At 36.3% G+C, this 17,409-nt stretch overlaps 1 protein-coding gene across 3 annotated transcripts in view; it reads left to right on the forward strand.

The window, feature by feature from the left end:
• Positions 1-232: 232 nt before the first annotated feature.
• Positions 233-17,409, forward strand: part of USO1 (USO1 vesicle transport factor) — a 121,389-nt gene continuing 104,212 nt past the window's right edge. The window contains exon 1 of one of the 3 annotated variants that reach the window (XM_037829999.1): positions 233-429. In XM_037829999.1, the coding sequence (XP_037685927.1) occupies positions 364-429 (66 nt within the window). In that variant the 5' untranslated portion in view covers positions 233-363. Of the gene's footprint in view, positions 430-490; positions 506-17,409 lie in introns of those variants that run through there. The other 2 variants (XM_037830000.1, XM_037830001.1) reach the window with 2 other exon arrangements.

Consider the following 17,409-nt stretch of genomic DNA (forward strand, 5'->3'; position numbering starts at 1 on the left):
CGATGGGCGGGAGTAGGAGGCATGTCCCTGCGGCAGGAGGCGGGGCCTGCGTACTAGGCGGGGCTTGGGCGAACCGCCGCGGCGGGCCTCCTCTTGCCTACTCTTCCCAGCTCTCGCTCTCCCTTAGCCTTCGCCCTTCGAGCCGCCACGTAATGCCACGTCCCCGCGCATGCGCATCTCGGCGAGTGGCCGCGGCTGTTTCCGGGCTTAGGGGGCTGGGGCAGCCGCCGAAGAGGAGGAGGAGGTGGTGGCGGCGGCGGCAGCCGGGGAGTACAGAGTGAGGGCTTAGGGGCCTGACCCTGCGGAGGGTGAGGGAAGTCATTTTTTTCCCAAGGTCGGTAGAGCCCGTAACTGAGCAGCAAGATGAATTTTCTCCGCGGGGTCATGGGGGGTCAGAGTGCCGGACCCCAGCACACAGAAGCCGAGACGGTGAGAGGAGTGGCGGGTCGGACATGGGAAGGGTCCGGTGGACTCGGGGATCTAGAGGTCATCGTCTGCGCTCTCGGTGGGTTGGGGGTCTGCATGCCGCCTCTTCCTTTACGTCCCTTCCTCTCCTGAAACCTCGAACTACCCCCTCAGACCCCCACCACCGGTGGGGGCCGGGCTGACCGCAGCTGCACCCCACAGCTCCGCAGGTCCGGCGAGGAGGGTGGTCTTCGAGTGGTACCGCCTGGAAAGGGACGCATCCTGGTTAGTGATTGCCTGACCTGACTTGCACGCCCGTCAGGGCCCCGGGCCCCCCACCTTCCCTTTCGCGGGTGTCTGTACTGCCTGACAGGAACCAAAAGTCCTGCTCCCGCCCTCGCGGTCTGGAAATGGGGCGTTGGGGATGACTGCAGGAAGCTTTAAAACCCAGCTGTTGGCTAGAGCATGTGGCTAAGAATAAAACGATAATTTGGGGCACAAAGCCACCTGTTCTTGTCCCTTCCCACTAGAAGGAAGGTCGTTCTGCCAAGGGTTATTAGTTGAAACCCAGCTTTTCGGACTCACCCAAATATATGCCGTTTGGCAAATAACTCGCTTGAACGTTCTGGTGATCTTTGGCGCTCAAACCGCTTTGGGGACACATCTCTCGCTTTGCCTCCCACCCATCCCAGTTATAAGTCACTGTGTCTGAATTCATGATAACACGATTTGCCAGTGTCATTTAAAAAATGTTGTTAGCGAATGGAAACGGGTTTGATAGTTGCCTAGGTTTTAGGTTTAGGATAATCTTGTTTTGAAGTTTGGTTAGTGTCTTTTGGAAATGAATTTTTATGACACTTTTAAAAACAAACTTTTTATTTTGGAATAATTTTAGATTTAGTGACAAAAGACATTTTAAAGGTAAACTTTGGGTAGCATTCACAGGCATAACTTTGTTACTGGGGACTTGAAGGGTAAAAGTAGCTTTAGCTTTACCAGAGCCCCAAAGGGTTTAAATAGTAGTCTTCATTTGTCAAGCCCTTACCTGTTAGGCACTGTGCTGAGCTTTTTGTATTCCACATTCTCTAACTGTATATTTCCCTGCAGGTTAGGTGATAGTATCTTCACTTTACAAATGAAGAAATGAGGCTTAGAGAGGTGCAGTAACTTAACCAAGGTCACATTGCTAGTAACAGAGCCAAGATTCAACCGAGGTTTGGCTTACTTCAAAGCCTAGGCTTTACTGCTGATGCCCATATTTTAATACTTATCTGGGAATTTTGGAAATCTGTATAATACCATTAAAATTAACTGCTTACGTCTGGGTTAGAACTGCTTAAGGCAGAAGTTGAAAGCTGGTGAATCTGTTTCCTTCATCTGAAAATCAGATTTCACACATACAAACTGGTATTTGACTTCTCTTGTCCATTCTCACATGGCAGCAAGGCAACTGAGCTGCTTTATTAGAAGAACGTGCTTTCTTCAGATTACCGTAGTCATGGCCCACCTCTTCAGCTTTTATTCATTTATTTTATCTGTCTGGCATTTGTGTTTGAGTCACTAAATTTTTAAGTGTGATTTATTAGATCTTACTCTGAAATTAGACCTAGATTTGAATTCTGGCCTTCCACCTCTGAATGCTAGACAAGCAAAAGGTGGCTCTGTGAGTAAAAGAAAAATGTCTTCTCTTCAGGGTTGTAATGAGGATTAAATTAAATAAATTGAAAGAGCCTGGCCCTTAGTAGGGGTAGTAATGGGTAGTTTTTATTACATGCGGGTTGTGAGAAGAATACTGTTTCTTTTTTTGTTGGTGGTAGTTGTCCTTTTCACAGTGTCTTCTGTAGAAGAGATGGTGTACAATTTATAGAGTATAGGATTTTAAAGATGGAAGGACCCTTACAGATTTGAGGTTTCAACCCTTCGTTTTACAGCTTAGGAAATAAGTACAATACCAGAGCAACTTGCAGAGTTTTGCAGTTGGAACCAGAACACTTTGACCTTGCCACAGTGAATTTTTATGCCATGATTCCAAAATGAAGGTAGAATCTCACTTGTATATGTTGTATATATAAACTGAAAGGAGAGTGAAGATGCTTGTTTTTGCCTAACTTTGAGCATGTACACTTCAAAATTAGAAAAGTGATTTGTTTTCCAAAGGGAATTAACAATTTGTTCTGAGTTGCAGTTGGAATAAAACTTGTTTCACCATCTCATTCCATCAGGTAGTACAACAGGTATAAGGGATCATGGGCCACTAATTAAGAAGTATTTATAGAGCATCAGAGTGTGTATAGTACCATATTAGACTTTTTATTGATGATTTGATCTGACCTGTATATTTGAGTTGTCAGAGTTTAGAAATGCTGACTTCTGTATTATCATTTAGTATTTTCTAGTCTTTTTTTCCATATCTGCAAATTTTAATTATTTTCACTGTGGTTTTCCGGGATGCTCTTTCTCATCTTTTTCCAGTGGAAGGCAACTTTTCTCAGCTTTGTCTGAATTCTATCTGTCCTTCAAATCCCATCATTGTCTTCCCTAATCTGAATCCTCTCTCTCACCAAACTGCAGACAACCTCTTTCCCCTCTGAGCTGTATTTGCATTTTAACTGGATTGTACATTTCTTAACTCTTTCTATCACTTTAATATACATTTTATGTATATTATATACATAAAACTTATATACATTTTAATCTTTGTTTTTGCATTGTAGTAGATGCTCAGTAAATATTTGCCAAATGAATTTAGTTTTATATGAAATAAATCACAGGTCTGTAATCATAGCAGCTTACAAAATACTGGGTGCTAAAACAATACTTTTTTTAAAATGCAATTTTAATGAGATATATTCACACAGCATAGAAACCATCCAGAATGTACAATCACTGGTTTACAGTATCATCACATGGTTGTACATACAGCCCCATGATCGCATTTAAAACATTTTCATTACTCCAGAAAAGAAATAAAAACAAAAAAAGGAAACCCTAATCCTCCCATACTCCTTATCCCCCCATATTATTGACCCATAGTGTTGGTGTGGTACATTTGTTACTTGGATGAAAGAGTATTAAAATATTACTGTTAACTGTAATGCATAGTTTGCAATAGGTATATTTTCCCATATACCTCTCTATTAATAACTCATTATAATAGTGTCATAAGTCTGCTCTAGTTCATGAAATAACTTTTTTTTGTATTTGTACAGTTGATCATGGACATTGTCCACCACAGGAGTCACTGTGTCATGCATTCCCATGTTTTGACCTCCAGCTTTCCTTCTGGTGGCATATATGACTCTAATCTTCCCCTTTCCACCACACTCACACACCATTCAGCCCTACTAATTATTCTCACAATAATGTGCTACTGTCACCTCTGTCCATTTCCAAATGTTTAAGTTCACCCTGGTTAAACATTCTGCACATTTTAAGAAACTGCTCCCCATTCTTTAACTTCATTCTTATCCTGGTAACCTATATTCTATATTTTATGTCTATGAGTTTACATGTTATAATTAGTTTATATCAGTGAGATCATGAAATATTTGTCCTTTTATGTCTGACTTATTTCACTTAACATAATGTCCTCAGGGTTCATTCATGTTGCATGCTTCAGGACTTCATTCCTTCTTACTGCTGAATAATATTCCATCGTATGTTATACCACATTTTAAAACAATACTTTAATACTTTTTAAAGACTGAAGAAATCAAAGTTCCGGAATAAAGTCCATTATGTCAAACTTTTTACTTGAACAGATTTTTCAGATTTACTAACTGTTTTGATGTTTTCCTGCTTTTTCTTATTGAACTTAAATATCTTCTAAATGTGTGGGAGTAAGATTATTGGTTGTATAGTACTCAGCTTTTCATATTCCCAGTTAAGAATAACTTGAGTGGTATTAACATTGATGTTCTTTGGAACTAATAAAGTAGTAAATATTTGTATTTTTATCATGATAGTCAATAATTCTATAAAATACTGGATATTTTAAGTCCAGAACTTCATACATGTTAACGTTTTAGAGTCAAGTACTTTTAAATTTTATTCCCTTTTTTTTTTTTTTCCTAACTTGCAGTAGAGAGACACTGATTTCTGATGATCAAAGCCCTGTAAGCTTTGAGGTACTTTGCTGTGTACAGATAAACACTATCATAGTAAAAATCCTATTCATGCTTCTGAATGCTCACACATGCTTAATTTTCCATCTACCGTCTATTATTACCTTTTTAAAAAGCTAATTTCTTGAAAATATCAAAAGAAGTATTAACTACATTTGACTATAATTCATGGGGTCATTTTGTGTTCTCAGATGGGATCCTGGGGTATGGAAGCTGCTAATGTCCAGAAAAAATGTGCAGAATTACTGTACTTTCATAGTGTCTCTTTTTAGATCAAACTTTGATCAGCTAGCTCAGAAAGCAAAAAGGCTAACAATATAGACATAGCCGTAAACTTGTTAGTGAGGGGTGTGGGCTTAAATTTAGACGTAGCTTTGCTTTGGCCTAGCACATTTTATACGGCTTTACTCTAAATGTGTAGTCTGAAACTCCTATTTGGGTTGATGGTTCATATTCTACAGTAATATCCAGGTCAATGTCATAACTGATGTGTGTTTTCTTTCTTGGCTTGTCTTGCAATAATCATTCCAGAGAAGCCATAATTTGTGTTTTGATCACTTCTCTATCCAACCAAAGACATCTCTTATATTCTTTTTAAGTAGTACCTATTGAATACTGTATAGCCTTTTTGAAGGTTTATTATGCAGATTATTTCAGGTGGTTTAAAAAACCTAGAATCGTTTAAATTTTATGCTCCATAACATTACCAAGGCATGTTCCAGTGAACATGAATAGAAAAAAGAATTTTGCCACCAAAGAAGTATGTTGTGTGATGCTCTAAAATGAAACAAACAAAACTCTAATATTTATATAAAGTTTGTTAGGCACCATGTTTATATAGGGAACATTTTTCAAGATGGAGATCTAAAGTAAGCAGTGTTTGCCAAATTTATTTGACCAGATCCTTTTTTTACTCCCAGGGAACCTTGTGGGTCTAGTGTTCTGAGAAACATACCTTGTGAAAAATTGTACTGGAGAATGTATTCTTTAAAGGAATACTACACATTAGAGGTCTTCCATTATCATTAGCTTTATGGAGTTCAGTAAGTGTTGCCCTTTGAATACCTAAAATATAGGATAAGTCCTGATGCCCATGATTTGAGAAGTAATTCTAATTGCTGTTGAATCAGATAACCTTTTTGGAGAGAATATCAGAATTTCATAAAAAAAAATGTTGATAGTAAGTACTATTTATCATTCTTTTTATGTGTTATTTGTAGTGCTTTGTGGATATCACATAGAAAAGGCATGCTTATATTTTTTAAACCTCAGGCAGAAAAGCCAGTAACATTCTTTGTATAAACTTATTTGTAATTTGAAAACTTTTGTAGTGTTAGGCCTTGAAATGCTAGCACTTGTGATGGGTTTTGGTAGACAAGTCTCATTATGAGCTGTTGCTTAGAAGGATGTCCTTTTGAAAAGCATAGTTCATTTTTTAGAGAAATAGAAACTAAATGAAGCAGTATATTACCTTGGGTGACTTACAGATAATTGTAATAGAATGTGATTCTTTTGCACTTGTTGGATTGATCTGCAGCAAGACTGGTATTTGACTTTGTAGTATTCCTACATTTTTAAAAGATTATAATAATTTAGATCATCTGAAGATAAGATTGGGTTTTGCACTTTTTGTAAAATCTTCTCAGTTACAGCGTTTTATTTAGAACAAAGTAAATCTCTGATACTTTCTTATACTCTAAAACAGTAATTTTTAAATTCCCTTTGACAATATAAATGAATTGACTTGTTTTTTGTTGGTTAACATGAATTATTTTAGTCCTGCAGTAAGCAGTCATGGCTGGACAAGTTCTCTCCAAAGAAGGCACAACTATGTTAAAAGCTTCCTGAAGGCAACTTTTTGTCATCAAATTAGTTAATATTAGGTGCTTGATAAATATATGAATAAATGATTGAATTTAGGATTATATTTTTTTAGTAATTTCCATTCCTGTCCTTCATTTTTGCATGTCTGTTAAGTAGCTACTGAATACTAAAGGAAATACAGATTTCTGTTAGGAATTGTGAGAAGATACTGTAAACTGTATCATGTACGTGTCCTTTAAATTTTAAGTGCACATTCACCATCCTAATTCTGTGCTACCTGCTTTTTTTCTTTCTACTTTTCCCTGGTTCTTAATGTTCACACCCCTCTCAATTTTCTCATACCCATTGCTTCTCTTTAGCCTCCTTTGTGTATCATTGAATATAAATAAAGGGCACTAATGTTTAGTACAAAAAGCATTAAATTGACTGTTGATTAGATTGTAATTCTGATTATGCCCAATTTACCAATTGTTAGAGCGTCTGTCCTTTTCATTTTTGTTTGGTAAGTGAAATTGTGAATCTCACATGACAATTACTGAAAAGAAAGAGGACTTTTGATTCATAATCACCTGCAACAGTTTATATTCCCACCAACAATGAATGAGTGTTCCTGTTTCTCCAAATGCTCTCCAACACTTGTAATTTTCTATTTCTTTAATGGTGGCATTCTAGTAGGTGTGAAATAGTATCTCACTGTGGCTTTTGTTTGCATTTCCCTAATAGCTCATGATGTTGAGCATTTATTCATTTGCTTTTTGGCCATTTGTATATCTTCTTTGGAGAAAGGTCTATTCAAGTCTTTAGCTTGTTTTTAAATTAGGTTGTTTGTCTTTTTGTGGTTGAGCCGTAGGATTTCTTTATATATTCTACATATTAAACCCTTATTGGATATGTGTTTTCAAAATATTTTCTCCCATTGTGCAGTTGTCATTTTACTTTCATGGTAAAGTTCTTTGATGCACAAAAGTTTTTAATTTTGATGAAGTCTCATTTATCTATTTTGTTTTGGGTGTAAAGTCTAAGAAACCATTGCCTAACATGAAGTCCTGAAGATGATTTCCTGTGTTTTCTTCTAGTAGTTTTATAGTTCTGGTTCTTAAATTTAGGTCTTTCATCCATTTTGAGTTGATTTTTGTAGGTGGTGTGAGGTAGGGGTTCACCTTCATTCTTTTTCATATGGAGATCCAGTTTTCCCAGCACCATTTGTTGAAGAGACTATTCTTCCCCAATTGTGTGGACTTGACATCCTTGTCATAAATCATTTGGCTGTAAACATGAGGGTTGATTTCTGATCTCTCAGTTATATTCCATTAGTCTATATGTCTGTTTATTTCTCCCTTCAAATCTGTCAATATTTGCTTCATATATTTTGCAACTGTGCTGTTAGGTACATATACATATTTTTTTTCACACCCTGCATCTCTTTCTTTCATCCTACTCACTCACCCCATAGGTTAAAAACTTTTAGAGTGTACTCCCAGCCATATTTCAGGAAGGATTGCAGGCTGCTGCTTAAATAACTAGAGGGATAACCTGTGGTATCAAATGTCAGTCTTTACGCCCTTCCTTTCAATTCTTGTTTAATGGAAGCAGAGTGGAGGTTACAGGAAGCAGAGATAGTGCTTTTCAAAGAGAGCAATATGTGGCCAAAGCTCTTTAAATCTTGAATGTTTCACTAACTTATAGTTATAAAGAGATATGTGATAATTCACGAATGACAAATGTATAGTGAAACATGCCTTTGAACCAGATATCTGTCCAAGAATTTTATTTAGAGGGTGAAATTTAAATTTACTACAGTTTTTTTTTTTAAGCAGTTTTATTGAGATAAATTCACATGCCATACAATCTAAAGTGTATAATCAGTGTCTTCTAGCACATTCACAGAGTTGTGCATTCACCATCACAATTCTAGAACATTTTCACCCTGAAGAGGTTTCACTGTGTTTCATCCTCTGACTTTCCCTTTCAATCACAATCAGACCCACATACCATCACTGTTAGTTACACTCAATATAATGTGCTTCCATCACCTCGATTCATTTATAAACATTTACAATCAACTTTAATATATATTTTCTGTACAAACTAAGTATAAACTCCCCATTCTCTGCCCTCATTCTATCTTCTGTTGGCCTATGTTCTATATATTAACACTATGAGTTTGCTAGTTATATTTGGTTTATATTAATGAGGTCGTACAATATTTGTCCTTTTGCATCTGACGTATTTTACTCAACGTCATGTCCTCAAGGTTCACCTATGTAGTCACATGTGTCATGACTTCATTTTTTTTACATTTTTTTTTAACTTCATCAAAAAGTTAAAACAAACAACAGCAACAAAAAAACCACATTTCAAACAAAACAAGGGAAAGTATTAAGGAAAACAAATAACCTAAAATAACTACTTTGCTTCCAACATGTTCCTACCATACCCTCAAGAAATTAACAAACCATAATGAAACAAAGGTATAAGAAAAACAAAATAACCTAAAATAACTACATTGAAGCTAATTTTTTAATGCAATAGGTTTTTTTTTACTTTATCAAAAAATTAAAAAAAAATTAAAACAAAGCGAAACAAAGGAACAAGAAAAACAAATAACCTAAAATAACTATTGCTTCAAACATGTCCCTACCATGCCCCAAGAAAATTAACAAACCCTAACCAAAGGAATAAGAAAAACAAATAACCTAAAATAACTACATTGCTTCCAATATGATCCTACCATACCCAAGGAAGTTTGTAAACCATAATCATTCCTGAGCATTCCCAAAACAGTGAGATTATCCTCAATAGCTTATCTGTTATTAGATTATTGTTCCCTCTTCACTAGTTGCTATCTATTTCTATGTCTCCTGTATCCTACAATCTAACATATTTAATTTACATTTTTCACAGAGTTCACATTAGTCATAACATACAGTATCTCTCTTTTGTGTCTGACTTATTTCACTCAGCATTATGTCTTCAAGGTTCATCCATGTTGTCATTTGTTTCACGATCTTGTTCCTTCTAACCTCATTTATTCTTACAACTGCATGATATTCCATCGTATGTATATACCACATTTTGTTTTTGCATTCTTTGGTTGATGAATTTCTGAGTTGTTTACATCCTTTGGTAATTGTAAATAATGCTTCTGTGAACATCGGTGTGCAAATGTCTGTTCACTTCCTTGCTTTCAGTTCTTCTGAGTGTATACCTAGTAGCAAGATTACTGGATTGTGTGGTAGTTCTATACTTAGCTTCCTGAGGAACTGCCAAACTATCTTCCACAGCAGCTGCACCATTCTACATTCCCACCAACAGAAAATAAATTTTCCTTTTTCTCCACATCCTCTCCAACACTTACAGTTTTCTGTTTGTTTGAAAATGGCCATTCTAGTAGATGTGAAATGATATCTCCTACTTTTAATTAGCTTTTCCCTAGTAAATAGTGATGTTGAACATCTTTTCATTTGCTTTTTAGCCATTTGTATAACCTCTGTAGAAAAATGTCTGTTCGTATCTTTTTCCTATTTTTTAAATTGGATTGTTTATCTTTTTATTGTTGAGTTGTAGGATCTCTTTTTATATCCTGGTTATTAAACCCATATCAGATATGTGGTTTCCAAATATTTTCTTCTTTTGAGTAGGCTACCTTTTGACCCTCTTAACATAGTCCTTTGAAGCACAAACATACTTGGTTTTGAGGAGGTCCCATTTATCTGGTTTTTTTTGTTGTTGTTTCATTGCTTGTGCTTTGGGTATAAAGTCTAAGACACCACCTCCTACCACAAGATCAGGAACATGTTTCCCTACATTTTCTTCTAAGAGTTTTATGGTTCTGGATTTTATATTTAGATCTTTGAGTTAATTTTTGTTTAAAGTGTAAGATAGGAATCTTCTTTCATTTGTTTGGGTATGGATAGCCAGTTCTCCCAGCACCATTTGTTGAAGAGACTGCTCTGTCTAATTGAGAGGACTTGGCTGCCTTGTCAAAAATCAATTGACCATAGATGTGAGGGTCTATTTCTGAACTCTCAGCTCAATTCCATTGGTCAATATGTCTGTCTTTATGCCAGTACCATGCTGTTTTAATCCCTGTAGCTTTGTAATATGCTCAAGTAGCTTTGTTGTCTTTTTTTTTTTTTCCCCCTAAATATAGGATCATGTTATCTGCAAATTACAATGGTTTTACTTCTTCCTTTCCAATTTGGATGCCTTTTGTTTCTTTCTTTCTTTTTTTGCTGCCGAATTGCTCCAGTCTAGTCTAGCACAATGTTGAGTAACAGTGGTAATAGTGGGCACCCTTGTCTTGTTCCTGATCTTAGAAGGAAAGCTTTGAGTCTCTCACCATTGAGTATGATGTTATGTGTGTGTTTTCCGTATATTCCCTTTGTCACGTTGAGGAAGTTTCCTTTTATTCCTACTTTTTGAAGTGTTTTTATCATGAAAGTATGCTCAATTTTGTAAAATGCCTCTTCTAGTTCACCAATCGAGATGATCATGTGGTTTTTCCTTTTTGATTTGTTAATGTGGGGTATTACATTGATTGATTTTCATGTGTTGAACCACCCTCGTATACCTGGGATAAAATCCACTTTGTCATGGTATATAGTTATTTTAATATGCTGTTGAATTCAATTTGTAAGTATTTTTTTGAGGATTTTTGCATCTATATTCATTAAATTGGTCAGAAGTTTTCTTGTTGTATCTTTATTCAGTTTTGATATTAGGGTAATGAGTTAGGTAGAATTCCCTCTTCTTCAGTTTTTTGGAAGAGTTTGAGCAGGAGTGGTATTATTTATTCTTGGAATGCTTGGTAAAATTCTTCTGTGAAGCCCTCTGGTCCTGGGCTTTTTTTGTTGTTGACAGTTTTTGGTGACTGATTTGAACTCTTTATTTGTGAGATCTTCTATTTCTCTTCAAGTCAGCCTAGGTCGTCCGTGTGTTTCTAGAAAATTTTCCATTTCATCTGCATTGTCTAGTTTGTTGGCATACAGTTGTTCATGGTAACCTCTTATGATCTTTTTTATTTCTTTGGGGTCTCCCTCAGTTTTGAAGGACAGTTCTGCTGGAGAGAGAATTTTTGGCTTCTAATGTATTTTAAATTTCATCTGTTGTGCCTTTCATTCCTATAAATTCTGTTATTTTTCTTTGCATGCATTCAGATTATTATTTTTGTTCACCCAGTCTCTTCTTAATATCCTTTATCTCTAGCCATCTCATTAAATTTGTTTAGAAGATTCTTTTGAACATTTTTGATTAGTTGTTCCAGATTCTGTATCTCCTTCAATTTTTTGATTGGCTGTTTTGACTGGGCCATATCTTCCTGTTTTTTAATATGGCTTACTCTCTTTTGCTGATGTCTGGGCATCAGATTATGTTGGTGAGTCTATTCTAAATGTCTCATTCTCTTGTGAAAGCTCTTATTGTTCATTGGATTTGTGTCAGTGCTCTTCTTTGATGCTTGGTTCTTCAGTATGAACCAAGCAGGACTATGCCAGGCGCCCACGAAGGGGATGTACACCAGTTCTACAGGGCCACAAGGAGGTCAGGTAAAGATGCCTTAAAGCCTTTAATTCCGCTCTCCAAGGGTGCACTTTACTGGCCTGCCCAGCAATGTCCCTCTTTGCCCTAGAGCCTTTTAGAAGTCTTCCTGGAGATGCGCTTTCCTCACCTGCCAGCAGGTGGCACTCTTCAACAACTATTCCCTTTAGCTCTCAGAAGGCAGCTGTCTTCAGCTGTCCAGAAAATTGTGTAGCAAGGCAGGGCAGGTTGAAGCTGCTGGTGGTCCCAGCAGTCCAGATTTGCTGGCCAAAATCTGGCACAGTGGTAGATTATGTCCCACCCTGTTCATGGAAGAGTGGACTTCTGCTGCCTTTTCATTCTGGAGCTGCCTGCCCATCAGAGACAGGAGAACCAGACTCTTTCTGCCCTGAGAATGAGGGACAGGCACCAGTTACTCATGAACTCTCACTACAGCTTCTCCATCTCTTCATCCCACATTTTTCTGGGTGTTGCAGAACACTCCTCTAATCTCCAGAGCCCCAGATCTGTTGTTGTGGACAGTTTCTGCCTGACCCCTAGTTGTTCTTCTGGGAAATAAGTGAGCCCAGTCTCTCCCTAATCAACCATCTTATATCTCCTATTAAGCATTCTTGTGGTACAAAATTTGCTTTGTAAATAGCAACTGAAAATTATAGATCTGTGTTTGAAGTAAAATACAGGTAAGTGTAAGGTATGGAACATATGTAGTATGTGTTCCTTTCATTTGGTTTCAGTCAGTAAGGAGTAGCAACATAGTACTTGATTATGGAGAGATCACTTATTCAGAAACTTCAACAATCTGGAATATTTTCCAAGAGGTAATAGGCCCCCAAATAGCAAAGGTAGATATTGCACAGTTCATATACTCAATCTTAGTTTCAATCCTGAGTGATTTTTGGTTTTAGACATATTACTATCTAGCTTAAGTATCAGATTTCTCAGTTGGTAGCAAATTCAAATTGTAAAATTTGAATTGTAATCTGCTAGAGAAATGTATTATGTCATGGAAATGGCAGCCAAAAGCCTGATAGAAAAATAGAAGTCAGAATAATATAAAGAAGCCATCAAAGTTTAGTACTAATAATGTTTGCTAACACTATTGGGCACTCGTAAGTACTGGGTATTACGCAAAGCCTCTTACATTCATTTAACTCCTAAAACATCCCTACAAATGATCCAGGAGAAGACTTAAGGTTTATTATTCTAAGAAATTTATAATAAAGTTGTTCTTTGTTTAAGAGAACAGAGAAGTTTGTAATTAATTTTAATTTGCTATCAGAAATCACTAAAATATAAAGGCCATCTTGGTGTCTGACAGAAAGTATCTGAAATAGTTCAGTCTAACAGTACTGGATACGTAGGAAAACCATGTGGTGCACTTGTTGATTCTTCCTCCATCCCTTCCCCAGTTCAGTGCAGAGCTGACCCACATTTCCAGTGCTGGTTCCAGAGAGAACAGAGTAACTTGTCTGCACACACCCATGTGCATGTATATTTATGCTGGTTGCCTGGTGGTTAGCCTGAAAGACTGAATCAGGACATTCTTCACAGGCTTGTTGTCCCAGGGCTTGCCCTTTATGTGGAGGTGGCTCGCAGAGTAGCTTGAGTACTCTGGAAGAGTGGTCAAGTCTTGATTGCCTGGGGCAAAGTGGTGCCAACTTTGGGACGTGTATTGTGGTGCCCAGGACTGGGAGAGAGACTGTTTCCTGAAGGAAGACGTTCAGATCCATGTGGACAGGAGAATTCCTAGAGCCACACATGCAGCCCAAGAAAATACACATGTGTGGAAAAAACTAGGGAAGACCCTATGCTTTCACCTTGGTCTTATCTTTGGATGCATTGTTAGGAAATTTGAACTCTGGATGAGAGCACTCATATGCACTAATCTGCAAAGACTGGGAAAGGGGTTTTATGTCATTGTACATAGATCCTGGCATTCAAGAAAATATTTATCATAACAATAGCTGGACATAAGCTTGAGGAACAGTAACCTTAGTGACTAAATTCCATGGAGAACACTTTAAAATATTAAAATTTCAGTGTGCAGCAAAAGATTGCCAGGCATACAAAGAAAGAGGAAAAGATGGACCATGCAAAGGAGCAGGAGAAAGTATTAGAAACTATAATGATGGCCCATACAAAGGAGCAGGAGAAAGTATTAAAAACTATAAAGAAGACCAGATTTGGGACATAGCAGAAAAAAAAATTTAAACAGTGGTCTTTAGCTCAAAGAACTAAAGTAAAACAGAAGCAAAGAGCTAATGAAAGCAAGAAAATGGTAGCTGAACAAAAGGATAGTTTCAGTAACGAGATAGTAATCATGAAGAGGAACCAAACAGCTGAAGACGACAGTAACACAAATAAAAAATTCCTTAGAGGGTCTTATAGCAGATTGGAAATGACAGAAGAAAGAATCAGTGAACTTGAAAATAAGGCCATTGAAATTATCCACTCTGAGAAGCAGAAAGTAAAAAGAATGAAGAAAAGTAAACAACATGAAAGACCTGTGGGACACCATCAAGTTACCATTATATGCATTACAGAAGTTCCAGAAGTAGAAACAGAGAAAGGGGCAGAAACAATATTGGAAGCAATAATGGATGCAAATTTTCTAAGTTTAATGAAAGACATGAATATACACATCCAAAATGTCCAACAAACTCCAAACAGGATAAACTCAAAAGCCACACCAAGACATATTGTAATCAAACTGTTGAATACCAAAGACAGAGAATCTTGAAAGGCACAAGAGATATGTATGAGAGAGCCTCAGTAAGATTAAGTGCCAGTTTCTCATCAGGAACCATGGAGGCAGGAAGGCAGTGGAATGACATACTTTCAGCACTTTACTGACCAAAAGTTCTATACCCAATAAAACTGTCTTTCACAGTGAGGGAGTAATTAAGACATTCCCAAATAAACAAAAGCTGAGGGTGTATGGCACTGCTAGACTGGCCCTATCAGAAATACTAAAAGTTCTTCATATTGAAAGGAAAGAACAGTAGACAATAGATCAAAGCCACATGAAGATAAAGGTAACTACATGGGTAATTATAAATGCCTATATTATTGTATTTTTGGTTTGTAACTACACTTCTTACAGGATTTAAAATGCAAATGCATGGAAAGTAATGATATATCTGTGGTTTTGGACACACAAGGTAAAAAGATGTAATTTGTAAGAACAAATAAAGATGAGGAGTTGGAGAGGTTTAGGACCATAGTTTGTGTATGCTATTGCAGTTAAGTTGGTATCAAATCAAACAAAATTATTACAGATTTAGTAAGTTAAATTTAAGCCCCATGGTAATCGCAAAGAAAATATCTGAAAAACATGTACAGAAGGAAATGAGAAGAAATTCTAAAGGGTTCACTGTGAAAGATCAATGAAATACAAAAGTAGGCATGAATGGAAGAATTGAGGGACAAAAAAGGTGTAAGACCTACAAGAACCAAATAGCAAAATGGTAGAAGTTAAGTCCTGCATTATCAGCAGAGTTAAACTCTCCAGTTAAAGTCTATTTCCCCCTCAGTGCAAAGCCTCCCATGTTGCTCCTCAGAGGTTGCAGTCTTGGGCATGCTCAGTTACTGGGATGACTGGTTTGACTCTCTGACCGTCTCTTTCCCTCACCACACTCAGCTGGTAAGCTTCATTAATTTCCTAATGATTGCTCTTTTGTTTCCGACAGTGCTCTGGGGTATAAATTGCCCCACAAATCCAATTAAATTTGGGCTCCCTTGCTGAGATTGTTGTATTTCAATATATTAGCATGAACAATCAGAAATTGAACTTTTAAAAGCATACCATCACTAAATATGTAATAGCATCAGTAAACATGTAATACTTAAGAATAAATCTGACAAAAGATGGGCACTGAAAACTACAAAGTATTGCTGAGAGAAACTAAAGAACTAAATAAATGGAGAGACAGTCTTTGTTCATGGTTAGAAGACTTAATATTGTTAAGATGTCAATACCCCAAATTGATATGTGAATTCAATGCAGTCCCAATCAAAATTCAGGGTTTTTTGTTTTTGTTTTTGTTTTTTTATGGCATTTGACAAGTAGATTCTAAAATTGATATAGAAATGCAAAGGACCTAGAGTAACCAAATAACTTTGAAAAAGAAAGTTTAAAGGAGGACTAACAATACTTGATTTCAAGAATTATTTATATCAACAGTACGTAAGACAATGTAATATAGACCAAAAAACAGACATATAGATCAACAGAACAGGAGAGTCCAGAAACTAGACACTGATTTTTTTTGATAACAGCTTTGTTGAAATACAATTCTCATACCACCCAACTCACTTCATTTAAAGTGTACAATTCAATAGTTTTAGTATATTCACAGAGAAGGAAACCCCATACTCTATGAAATACCTCATACTAGGCAACCACTAATCCACATTCTGTCTCTATAGATTTGCCTACTCTGTATATTTCATATACATACAATTATAGATTATGTGGCCCTTTGTTTCTGACTTCTTTCACTTAGCATAATATTAGCATAATATTTTCAAGGTTCATCCATGGACCAGTACTTCATTGCTTTTTATGGCTGAGTCATTGTAAACCACGTCTTGCTTATACATTAGACAGCTGATTGTTTACCATGGTGTAAGGATAATGAAGTGGGAAAAATACAGCCTTTTCAACAAAATTGCTGGAATTGGATATCAATATGCAAAAAGAAAATCTGAATCCATATGCATTGGATTCACACCTCACTTTGTATACAAATTTTGATTCAAAATGGGTCATAGATCCACATGTAAATGCTGAAACTGTAAAACTCTTAGAAGAAAATATAGAAGTAAATTTTCATGACCTTTCATTAGGCAGAGCATTAGCTATGACACCACAAGCACAAGTACAAAAGAAAAAAGTAGATAAATTAGACTTCATCAAAATTTAAAATATTTGTTTTTGCATTTTGGTACTTTTGCTTAAGTGAGCTTATCATTTGAATATAGTTTAACTTTTTTTTTTTTTTAACTATTTATTATATCATGGTATTTTCATGGCAAAAACTGTTAATTCTTTTCAGTAGCTACAAAGTATACTACCAAAGAATGTACCATAATTTACCTAGCCTACCCTCTTTTGATCGATAGCTAAGTTTTCAGTTTTTCCCTATTTAATGATGTTTCAAAATTTATTTTAAAATTGAATTTAAATTTTAATTCCTACTACTTAGTAAACAGCTTTCGTAACAGAATGATTTCATACTTCTATATTTTGAGATATACTTAAAACTATATTTTTGATATGCATTTCTGACTTCCTGTACAAATATATAATGAAAATGTCAGGGTAAAGTTATGATGTAAACAATTCTCATTAGAATTTTTAAAAAATAACCTCCTGTCATCTGTCAGAACCCTAGGGGATTATATTCCCCTCTCAGTTCAAATGGTTTTACTTATTTCTCTTAATTTTTGCATTTATATTTGACTTCTCTTCTATCCCTTCCTTCTTTTCAAATCTCTGTGAGAAATCTGATTTCTA

This window comes from Choloepus didactylus, chromosome 3 (genome assembly GCF_015220235.1).
Source record: "Choloepus didactylus isolate mChoDid1 chromosome 3, mChoDid1.pri, whole genome shotgun sequence".
Lineage (NCBI taxonomy): Eukaryota > Metazoa > Chordata > Mammalia > Pilosa > Megalonychidae > Choloepus > Choloepus didactylus.